At 39.0% G+C, this 11,551-nt stretch overlaps 1 protein-coding gene and 1 pseudogene across 3 annotated transcripts in view; both read left to right on the forward strand.

Moving 5' to 3' along the window:
• IQCB1 (IQ motif containing B1) overlaps nucleotides 1-10,530 on the forward strand; it is a gene marked incomplete at its 5' end in the record, with an annotated part of 54,545 nt that extends 44,015 nt beyond the window's left edge. For both annotated transcript variants that reach the window (XM_079704220.1, XM_079704221.1), the window contains 3 exons: nucleotides 6,681-6,812; nucleotides 8,294-8,450; nucleotides 9,286-10,530. In XM_079704220.1, the coding sequence (XP_079560346.1) occupies nucleotides 6,681-6,812; nucleotides 8,294-8,450; nucleotides 9,286-9,515 (519 nt within the window). In that variant the 3' untranslated portion in view covers nucleotides 9,516-10,530. The remainder of the gene's footprint in view (nucleotides 1-6,680; nucleotides 6,813-8,293; nucleotides 8,451-9,285) is intronic.
• Nucleotides 1,373-3,307, forward strand: LOC307053300 (pirin-like; annotated as a pseudogene). Its single transcript has 2 exons — nucleotides 1,373-2,127; nucleotides 3,195-3,307. The product of its transcript is annotated as a pirin-like (transcript).
• Nucleotides 10,531-11,551: the final 1,021 nt, after the last annotated feature.

The raw sequence follows: 11,551 nt of genomic DNA on the forward strand, positions 1-11,551 counted from the left end.
TAAATACTAGGGAAATAGGAAGAGATGTCTGCCGCCTCCATCTTTCTTAGGCTTTAGGCCATGTATGCAACAAACAGTCCTGCACCATCACTGAATCACACCCACATCTGCTGTTTACCCTCTGCTAAGCAATGCCATCTAAGGATTAACCCATGGACCCGTGGATATCAGTGCCTTGGGTCCTTTCTAATACCTTTACCTCATGGCTACCACCTTTTTTTTTTTTTTTTTTTTTGGCTGGGCTCCGCGGCAGCATGCAGGATCTTAGTTCCCCCACCAGGAATGGAATCTGTGTCCCCTGCAGTGGTGCAGTGGAAGCACGGAGTCTTAATTACATGTGGAAATGCTAATATTTTACATATATTGAGTTATGCTTATGTAACTCAGTACATGCAAAATATTAATTTCACCTGTTTTTACCTTTTTATTCTGCCTCCCAGAAAATTTAAAATTACATATTTGACTCACTTTATATTTCTATTAGCACTGCAGGTGACCTTGGTAACAAAGAAAAGGAAATAATTATCAATTTCACAGAAGGAAGTTGGAATAACATTTCATTGAACTTATCCCTCAGGAGGAACTGGTTATTAGTGCCCTTGGCAGACAAAGGCCAGAACTGTTGTTTACCTTCTGTCCCTCACTTTGGTAAAAGAGAGGCATTGTTTCTCAGATAGATAAAAATCAAGAAAACCTTATGTAAACCTGCTAATTTAAAATTACACATCCTGGGGCTTCCCTGGTGGCGCAGTGGTTGAGAGTCCGCCTGCCGATGCAGGGGACATGGGTTCGTGCCCCGGTCCGGGAAGATCCCACATGCTGTGGAGCGGCTGGGCCTGTGAGCCATGGCCGCTGAGCCTATGCGTCCGGAGCCTGTGCTCCGCGACGGGAGAGGGCACGACAGTGAGAGGCCCGCGTACCGCAAAAAAAAAAAAAAAAAAAAAAAAAAAAATATATATATATATATATATATATATATATAAAAAATAAAATTACACATCCTTATGTAAACAAGTTGGAGTTCTCTGTAGTGGTATAGTATTAGAATTAAATTTGAAGAATTAGCTGTCTTTTCCTTTTTAATGTTCCAGGATTTTCTTTTCTTGCTTTTTCATCTCTTAAGCTCAGAAGGGGCCCCCAAGCACGCTGGAGTACTGGGTACCCATGGGGCCAGGCGGGGCTGGTGCCATCAATCAGCTAGCAGGACCCCACCCTCCCCGGCCAGCTTTAGACTCCCAGGGGAGTCTCTGAGGGAGATGGCCAGAGATGCTTAAATGGTCCTCTGCAATTTGGTGCAAGTGGCAAATGACTTTTCTTTCTACAGAGCACTGCAATCTGCTAAGCCTCAGCACGCTCTCATTTTAGCCTTTATATGGCATCCTGCAAGGTTACCCTCTTAGTGCTTAGCTGGGAGCAGTCAGAAGGGGTTGGAGCAGAAGCATTGGCTGACCTTAGTTTAAAAATCTGGATCCATTTTTACTGTTTGATGAATTTAAAGGCGGTAGACCAGGTGGATTTCCTGAACACCCACACTGAGGTTTTGAAACAGTGTATTACCTCCTGGAAGGGGGTTAGCACGGCCAGCGAAGACTTCTGTGGACATGCTGGTCAGTTGAACACAGGAGACCTGCAGTGGATGACCATGGGCTGGGGCATTGTGTGGAGATGCCTTGCTCGGAGGAGTCAGTCCATGGCCTACAGCTGTGGATTAATTTGAGGAGCTCATGGAAGATGGTGGAGCCTTGGTACCAGGAAGTGAAAAGCAGCAAAATCCCTAAACCCGTAAGGATGGTGTTACTGTTACTGTCATTTCTGGAGAAGCCCTGGGAATCAAGTCTAAGATTTACACTTATACACCAACTCTATATTTGGACTTCAGATTGGACCAAGGAGCAAAGCATTCCCAGCCTATTCCTAAAGGGTGACCAAGCTTCATTTGTACCATATCTGGAAACATGCATATTGGACCTGATAACACACAACAAAAGATAGAACCTCATCACACAGCTGTGCTGGGGGAAGGTGACAGTGTCCAGGTGGAGAACAAGGATCCTGAGAGAAGCCACTTTGTCCTAATTCCTGGGGAGCCATTAAGAGAACCAGTTGTTGGGACTCCCCTGGTAGCGAGTGGTTAAGAATCCGCCTGCCAAGGCAGGGCACATGGGTTCGATCCCTGGTCCGGGAAGATCCCACATGCCGTGCAGCAACAAAGCCCTTGCGCCACAACTACTGAGCCTGCGCTGTAGAGCCCGTGAGCCACAACTACTGAAGCCTGCGTGTCTAGAACCTGTGCTTTGCAACAAGAGAAGCCACCGCAGTGAGAAGCCTGTGCATCGCAACTAGAGAGAGCCTGTGCACAGCAATGAAGAAGACCCAGCGCAGCCAAAAATAAATTAATTAAATAAATAAATTTTAAAAGAGAGAGAGAAACAGTTGTTCAACATGGGAAAGTGCTGACCCCTAAAGAATCCAAAATGTGATTCTTTCTTGACTTGAAATTTTTGTAATCTTCTGTTATTGTCAACGAGGTGCTACTAGTTTTCAAAAATGACTTAGACCCCTCATGTAAGGACACAGCCTCATATACTGCAGAGACACCAAAACTATGACAAGATTTGCCAATTTTTTTTTATCAGATCAGTTCTTGACATCAGCCAATGCTATTTAACGGACAACTACAGTAAATCTTTAAAGTTCTCATCACAAGAAAAAAAAATTCTCTAACTATGTATGGTGACAGATGTTAACTAGACTTTTTGTGACAATCATTTCCCCACATATACAAATATCAAATCATTATGTTGGACACCTGAAACTAATATATTGTATGTCAATTATACCTCAATTAAAAAAAATAAAGAAGGTAAAAAGAACTAAAACTACAAAACTGGTCATGATAGAACCAAACCTAAGCATGTTTTTAATAAAGAGATTGCCATTGCTGATGACAGCCTGCAATGGATGAGTGAGATCTAATTGCATATGTTTATCTGAAGTTTGGTCTTTATAATCATACAATCCTAAAAACCTGTTTTAAAGTCCTCGAGGATCTGATGCTGGGAAAATAACCGTTTGCTATTCAGATATGCCTGAGTTTGTTTCAAATTAAGAACTACAGAAATATGCACCATTTTAGTGGTAGAAGAAAATATTCTCATCACCCAGAACTTTCTGAATGTCTCCTTTTACTCTAGGTTCATTTTTGATGCACACAAATGACGAGATTTCTCAGGCCATTCTTGATTTCAGAAATGTGAAAAATGGCTTTGAAAGAGCCAAAACCTGGAAATCAAAGACTGGAAACTAGTGACAAGCACAAGGGCAGGTCTAGCTGCCTTCTAGAATTTTCCATCTGTGGCATCCACCAGTTCAGTGCATCCAGTTTCCAAAGCTGACTTTGCCAATGCTTCTAAAGGATTCCACACTAAAGTGATAAACATGGTTTTTATAGCAATGTATGTGAGATATTTCCTGGCACAAGCAAATAAACCTAATTGTTCCTTCTTTAAAAAAATAAAAAGCAGCAGCTCAGAAGGAAGGTGATGTTTGCTGGCATCTGCTCTCTAGAGCCAGAATGATAGCTAATTCTTGCTACTTGATTATAGCAGAACAGTATCAAATATACATATCTATTAAAGACCAACCACAAAAGCACTTACTGAAACAAACCAGTTCAAAAAATAAACATTGGGAGATAAATACAATTTCAGAGAGTCCTAAAATGAAAAAGAATGAGGAAAAGAGACACAGATGTCAAGGTGGACTTTTCTGATCTAAGGGCAAAAATTCATCTGTTCTGGAAACTTTACTCTGAGTTCCCAGAGTAGCATCATAAGCCTGGCTTCATACTAAAAGCAGGAAGTAGAGGAAAGATAGAAGGAGAAGCAAGGAAGAAAAATCAAGAAAAGGGAAGAATAGAAGAAAAGAAGAAAAATCTCTCGATACGAGAATGTAAGCGCAGTTGAAGGCTCAAGTACTACAGTAAAAACAGGGGTATTAAGGAAATCTTTATACTGAATGTAAAAACCTCCAAGGCCTTTTTTCTTCTCAGCTCTCAGTGCTGTCAGCCAGGCTTGTATCCTGTAAACAGTAGGTTGAAAACATTTTCTTTAGGAAACCTGAACAGCCCAAGGGAATAGTTATACGTATACTCACAATGAGGTACTCCAATGAAACAGCCCAGTTCAGTAGCCCTATAAAGAAGTACAGAATAGATAAACCCTACCCATCTGCTCAGCATTTCTAAACAGCTTTTTAGTGCCCACTCTTAAATATCAGTTGAAAGTATCACTGGACGTCTGCGGGAAGCTAAGGCCGAAACAAATAGAATAAAACTATTTGGTGGGGCTTCCCTGGTGGCACAGTGGTTGAGAGTCCGCCTGCCGACGCAGGGGATACGGGTTCGTGCCCCAGTCCGGAAAGATCCCACATGCCACAGAGCGGCTAGGCCCGTGAGCCATGGCCGCTGAGCCTGCGTGTCTGGAGCCTGTGCTCCGCAACGGGAGAGGCCACAACAGTGAGAGGCCTGCGTACCGCAAAAAAAAAAAAAAAAAAAAACTACTTGGTGGAAATAGAGATATTGCAGGGATAAGAAAACTTTTAAAATGTATTATTTTCTCCGAGATCTAAAAGAAAATAATACATGAAACAAAAACCAAGATACTGGATAACAGGGAACAAATGGAATAAAATTTGGCAGAAAAAAAAAAGACATAATAAAAGGGCTAGAAAAAAAGGTTTGGGAAATCTAGAGAGCAGGGCAAAAAGAAAACAGAACCAGTCTAGGAGGTCAAACATTTGAAACAAACAAACAAAAAAAAACTGGAGGAGAAGAAATCAAGTAATTTAAGATTTCTCAGAATTGAATATCATGTGGTTTAGATTAAAAAGACTGAATGTCCAATACAATGACAAAAATACACTCACATCTATTTCACATTATTGTGAAATACACTGGGGCGAAAAGTACTCCTCAACAGCATCATTGGAAGCTAAAAGATATTGGAGTAAGGCTGTCAAATGTTTGATGGAAAATGATTTCCAACTAGAATTCTACATCCAACCAAACCATCAATTAAAGGTAAAGATACACTAAAGACATTTTTATGCATCACAAAGTCTCTGAAACAAAGGAATAACCCAAGAAAGGACAACATGGAATCCAGGAAACACAAAGGGAAGATGAAAGGAGTCACCAAGATGATGGGGAATGGGAGATCTCTGGATGACAGCTATGCACCAAGCATAGGGAATAATCTATCCAGATTGGAACAAGTCAGAAAGCTCCAGAATATGTGTATCTAAGAAAATTAATTTGATAGATTGCCTGATGTGTTTTAATGTATGAACAGTTAGGGCAGAAATTGTGATAATCAGTGATAAATATATAGAAAAATAAGCACAGGAAAATAATAGAGTTATTAATTCCAGTGAAAATAAAAGTATGCAAGGAAGAAAAAGTAATCATCACTACATGGTTGAAAAATGAATAGCCTTTATGTAGTCATAATAATGTAAACACTGAACATTAACATTAACTAAAATTATGATTTAATAATATTGGATATTTGGAGATATGGAAAGTATGTGTGAAAGAGAGCTAAGTCCTTATCTTTCATACGAGAAAGTCAATAGATAATACCTATCACTGAAAAAAATCACAAAAATGTAGATGGAGATAAACATCAGAAGAAAAACCTGAAAGAACTAAAGTTGCTGTCTTTGGGGGAGAGGTTTTTAACAATTCTTCTAAAACTGACACTTTAAACAATAGTTATATCAACAAACTTTTTGGAAAGCACCAAATAGTAAAATATTTTAGGTTTTGCAGGTCATACAGTTTCTTGTAACTATTGGACTCTACAGTTGTAGCCCAAAGGAAGCTGTGGACAGTATGTAAACTAATGAGCATGACTCTTGTTTCAATAAACCTTTGTAGACACTGAATTTTGAATTTCACATAATTTTCACATGTCATGAATTCTTTTCCTTTTGAACTTTGTAATCATATAAAATGTAAACAATTTTTCAGCTGTTCAAAAACAGGCAGCAGGCTGCATTGACCTGTGGGCCATAATTTGCCAACCCTTGCCTTAAGCAATGTAAACATACAACTTTGATGAAAATAAAAACTACAAAGAAGGGAGAAGAGTGAAAAAAAATTGGGCAGAATAATTTCAAATGTGTCTCCACATCTTGCCTGTTACAAAATTTCTTATCAGGAATTCATTCTGAAGGACGGGAGAAAGCACATTCATTTACCAAGCTTTTTCTTGTATACCTTCTCTCCTTGATCTTTACAATCCTTTGGCTAAGTACAATTGGGATCCCTGTTTTCTGTAGACATAGAACCTATCCTATAGAGATTGAATGACTTGCCCAAAATCAAACAGTTTTATAAGGGACTAGAATTAAGACTAGAACCCAAAGCTGATTTCCTATTTTTTTCTCTTTATTGCCTTCTGTACAAATAATATATGAATATATCCTTGTAAAATATTAAAACACTACAGAAGAATATAACGATTAAGTTATTGTCCTCTGTCACCCCAGTCACAATCCTATCTTTCTCCCCATACACAAAAGAGTTAACAACTGTTGTCACTATCATATGTTTTTGTAGGAAGGAAATAGTTCTGTTAGGGAAGGAAAAATCACAAATCTTTTTTTTTTTGTCCCAGACTCTTAAATTCCTAGCAAAGTGCCGTAAGAAAAAGAAACTATTTGCTCCTTGGCAAGGACTCAGAGTACTCACTGATGCACGCAGAGTTGAACTGAAGCAACAAGTGGATGACTATATCAGAAGACATCCAGTATGTAGGCTTTTGTGCCATGGTACCAGTGTTACATTATTGCAGTGGGTGATATTCACCAACAAATAAGTGTCTCAGCTGTATATGTACATTTATTGTTGGCATAAGGTAATGCAGTTGCTTTACCGTAGTCAATGGATTTGGCGTCTTCTTATAATTATGTGGACCATAGAGGTAAAGTCAATAGTAAAGGAGACTTCACTTCAAATTAGTGGTTTTCCATACTGCATCAGCAAGACTTCTTCACATCCTCACCAACATTTATTATTTTCACATCCTAATGAATGTGAAGTGGTATTGTGATTTGGATTTGCATTCTCTAATAATTAGTGATTTTGAACATCTTTTCATATGTTTATTGGCTATTTGTATATCTTTTTTGGAGAAATTTCAATTCAAGTCCTTTGCCCATTTTTTAATCAGGTCGTTTGTTTTTGTGTTGTTGAGTTTTAGGAGTTCTCTGTATATTCTGGATATTAATCCCTTATCAGATGTATGATTTACAAACATTTTCTTCCATTCTGTGGGCTACCTTTTTACTGTTGATAGTGTCCTTTGATACACAAAACTTTTTCATTTTGATGAAGTACAGTTTGTCTGGTTTTTCTTTTGTTGTCTGTGCCTTCAGTGTCATATATAAGAAATCATTGCCAAATCTAATATCATGAAGCTTTTCCTCTATCTTTTCTTCCAAGGGTTTTATAGTTTTAGTCCTTATGTTTAGGTCTTTGATCTCTTTTTTTTTAATGCACTGTGTGTGATTGTGATGCATTTTCCTGTTTAAAAAAGAAGTGCTGCTGTAGCCATACTCTAGTACAGCTGTTACTCTGTGGCTGAAAAGTAAGGTGTTAGCTGGAACAGGGCTGTATCCAAGATCCATGAACTGGAATATTTGAGAAAGCTGGGGTATCAGAAGCTCTATCAGCTTCAATGTTGAGATTATTTCATCCTTGTCCAAACTAATTAGGTAAGTTCCTTTTAAAGTAGCTGACTAGCCAAAAGAATATGGTCCTTTGAATGATTTTGTCCCTTGTTCTGTGAAATTAGAAGCTGTTATAACATTATGGCTTAGATAAGTTTGGGAGTGGGGATAGGACAAGAAGTTAGGTAGTCTTACCAGGTGGGGCTAGAACAAAAGGATTGGTCTTGTTACTCCTCTTCCAGGCCAGTATCTTTACCAAACTATTTGTAATTTTCACTATGATTTCTCAATCTTATCTCTTCTCCCAGAATACCATACTATGTGAGGAAGTGAGGTATAGGAGCATACCAAAAATAATCTGGCCTACCTGCATTTTCATTTAAAGCTGCTTTTAAGAGGCTATTTAATGCTTGCTCAAGAGTACAAGGTAGATATCAACCATAACATTCAATTGATGACAGACAGCTAAGCATTCTAGAACCTCTACTAAGTGGTTAAGTGAAACATACTTTGATAAATGTGTCCTTCATGTGACAGTTTTTTTGTCCTTTGTTCCCAGGGCTCTGAGGTATCAGATGTGATCAGCAGGGAGCTCCATTCCCAAGCACAAGAACGACTGCAACACTACTTCATGGGCAGGGCTCTAGAAGAGAGAGCCCAACAGCACAGGGAGGCACTGATGGCTCGGATCAGCACCAACATTGAACAGTTGATGAGTATGTGCTCATTCCATTTTTGCTTCCTAAAAGGAACAGCCTATGTAAGATTTTGTGACATCTAGATTTCAGAAGGAAAACACCATTTAGTGGTCTGTTGGCCCATCTATCCTCAGAAATTTCTTCTTCTAGATCATATCACCACACAATGATTTCAAATGATGCAGACCCCATAACCTTCTTGACTGCTTCCCTCAGCCTTGTGATCATTGATATGTGTCAACTCAGAAAAGTTATTAATTATAAAATGCTGAGCCCTACTAGCCAGATTCTGTTATATAGTATGAAAAGCTTTTTGAACATATTTTAAAAGTAGATGATGAGAGTGGTTATGGTGGCACTTTAATGATGTGTTTTCACAAAAATTAATTCTTCTGCTTCTCACAATCACTGGTGCATTTAATGAGAGATCCCATCCATGAAGCCAGTGTTTCAGATGGCCTCTGAAACACTTTTAGTATTTGTGGAGCAAAAAGGGCCAAGGTCCTCTCTTTAGTGCCATTACTTGCAAATTTTGTGTTCTTGAATGGATAGGTGGCTGGAACTGAGCCTCTCATCTGTAAGGATTCTGCTATTATATTAAAAGTTCCTGCTCTTTTAAATAAACCATCTAAAAAATCTACCTCTTTCTTTTATTCTTTCCCTTTAAACACGGAAGCGTGGGCTACAACTTGTGAATAGTCACATGCCATCTACAGCTGACAATAATAATAGACTCAGAGTTGGAACCTTGTTTTTGCCTGCTATTGCAGAGTTCCAGCTCTGTAGTTTTCAAGTTCCTGTTTGTTTGGTACAGAACTCTTCCACTCACTTTTTTATTTTCTGTTTACTACAGAAGCACCAAGTCTGAAGGAGGCAGAAGGAAAGGAACCTGAGCTCTTCCTAAGCAGATCCAGGCCTGTGGCAGCCAAGGCCAAGCAGGCCCATCTTACCACCCTGAAGCATATACAAGCACCCTGGTGGAAGAAGCTTGGGGAAGATGCAAGAGATGAGATTGATGTCCCAAAGGATGAACTTAGTATAGAATTAGGAACTTTATCCATTGGTGGAACCAAACCCCCTTAAGGGAGTTACCTGGAGGAATGACAAATTATATTTCTAGAGATTATTGGTTCTGCCTCTGACATGCTAGTAGACTAGCGTTATCCTAACTCATGGTTTTCCAGAGGTTCCTCTCCAAACAAGACTTGAAGGCAGTAAGCAGAGTTATCTTCTACCTTGATTTCAGTTCTTTTTCTTTATCCATACTTCCATCCTTGGCCACACATAAAAATTGGTATGGCTTTTATTATGGAACTAAACTCAGCATTGTATTCTATTGCATATATGAAATGTGATATTTCTATTTTTGTTTCTGCTGTTTTCCAACTAAAGGTGTTTTCTAAATAAATATTTTCAACAATTGTTCTGAAAAACTTGTCAGGGTTACTTCAGCTTTTCACATTTATTGATTTTTCTATTAATATAGGAAATGTGCTCTTGGCATTTATTACGGTGAGGAAAAGAAGTGGTCATTTGAAAGACATTTGACTATTTTCTACCAAACAGTGTTTGAACTCAATTTCTGTCTTGTTATTTCTAAAAGGAACTACATTAAAAAGTCCTCCTAGGATTCAGTGCAAGAAAAATTTCTCCTGATAAAATTGCATTCTTTCTATTAAACTAAGAGAACTATATAACCCAGTATTTGCATTTTGATTTGTCTCTTAGGAATCTCAGAGCTAAAACAATGCTTACTTTCTGTTATGATTCTCAATACCTACATGATTATTTGGTTCCAATCTAATAATTTCTGATTTTCCTGTTTATCTTTAACTGTGTTTTAATACCAGAAGCCACCTCTATTTGTGTTTGTGATAATATGGAATTTAAGTTAAAATCAATTAAATCATTGACTGCATATCATAAGGAACCTGGAGTGTGCTTTTTCTATAAATGAGTAGGAAAACCAGTATTTCTGGATGGGAAGACCAAATACTATAATGTTGTTCATCCCACCAAAGTTAGTTTAGTAAAATTCTACTCAAGATTCTAATGTAATTTTTATTCATAATTGAAAATGAATAAAATTCATTTGTAAGAATAAGCAGATGAGAGTTCTGATTTCACTTAGAATGTAAAAAGCTCCATGAGAGTGTTTCTTGCATCTTAACAAAAAAAAATGCCAGGTAATCTATAAAAATCATTTTTCTTGAGCCTATCAGATAGTTGAGGCCTCAAGATAACCAAGTAAATTGATGGGACTCAGTATCTGTGAAATAAACCATTTCATCTTTTTTTTTTTTTTTTTTTGGCTGCATTGGGTCTTCATTTCTTCATGTGGGCTTTCTCTAGTTGCGGTGAGCGGGGGCTACTGTTCGTTGCGGTGCATGGGCTTCTCATTTCGGTGGCTTCTCTTGTTGTGGAGCATGGGATCTAGGAGCGCAGGCTTCAGTAGTTGTGGCATGCGGGCTCAGCAGCTGTGGCGCACAGGCTTTGTTGCTCCACCGTATGTGGGATCTTCCAGGACCAGGGCTCGAACCCATGTCCCCTTCATTGGCAGGAGGATTCTTAACCACTGCACCACCAGGGAAGTCCCCCATTTCATCTTTAGTAGAGCACAAGAGACAAAGGTGGCTGGATAGGAAGATCAACTAAAATGTTAACAAGTTCTTAGGAGTCCTAGGTAGTGCAGTGGATAAGGCTGTGCTTCCAGTGCAGGGGGCCCGGGTTCGATCCCTGGTCAGGGAACTTTATCCCACATGCATGCCGCAACTAAGAGCTTGCGTGCCACAACTAAGGAGCCCATGTGCTGCAACTAAGGAGCTGGCTAGCCACAACTAAGGAGCCCGCCTGCCGCAACTAAGACCTGTTGCAACCAAATAAATAAATACATGTTTTAAAAGCAAAACAAAAATTCTTAAAGGCCAAGTGTGGGTAGCATGTCAGTTTAGAATATCTAGGAACTTCCGAAGGAGAAGTTAGACCTCTACCAAACACAAACAAGAAAGTTTGGGAGCAGGGCAGGAGACCTGAAGAGATGCCTTTAGTGGCACAGGCAAACATGAAGTGATAGGCTGCTATTGGGTGACATGCCCAAAGACTCACTTGCTTTCCCAAAC

This window comes from Hyperoodon ampullatus (genome assembly GCF_949752795.1).
Source record: "Hyperoodon ampullatus genome assembly, chromosome: 5".
NCBI classification, from domain to species: Eukaryota; Metazoa; Chordata; class Mammalia; order Artiodactyla; family Ziphiidae; genus Hyperoodon; species Hyperoodon ampullatus.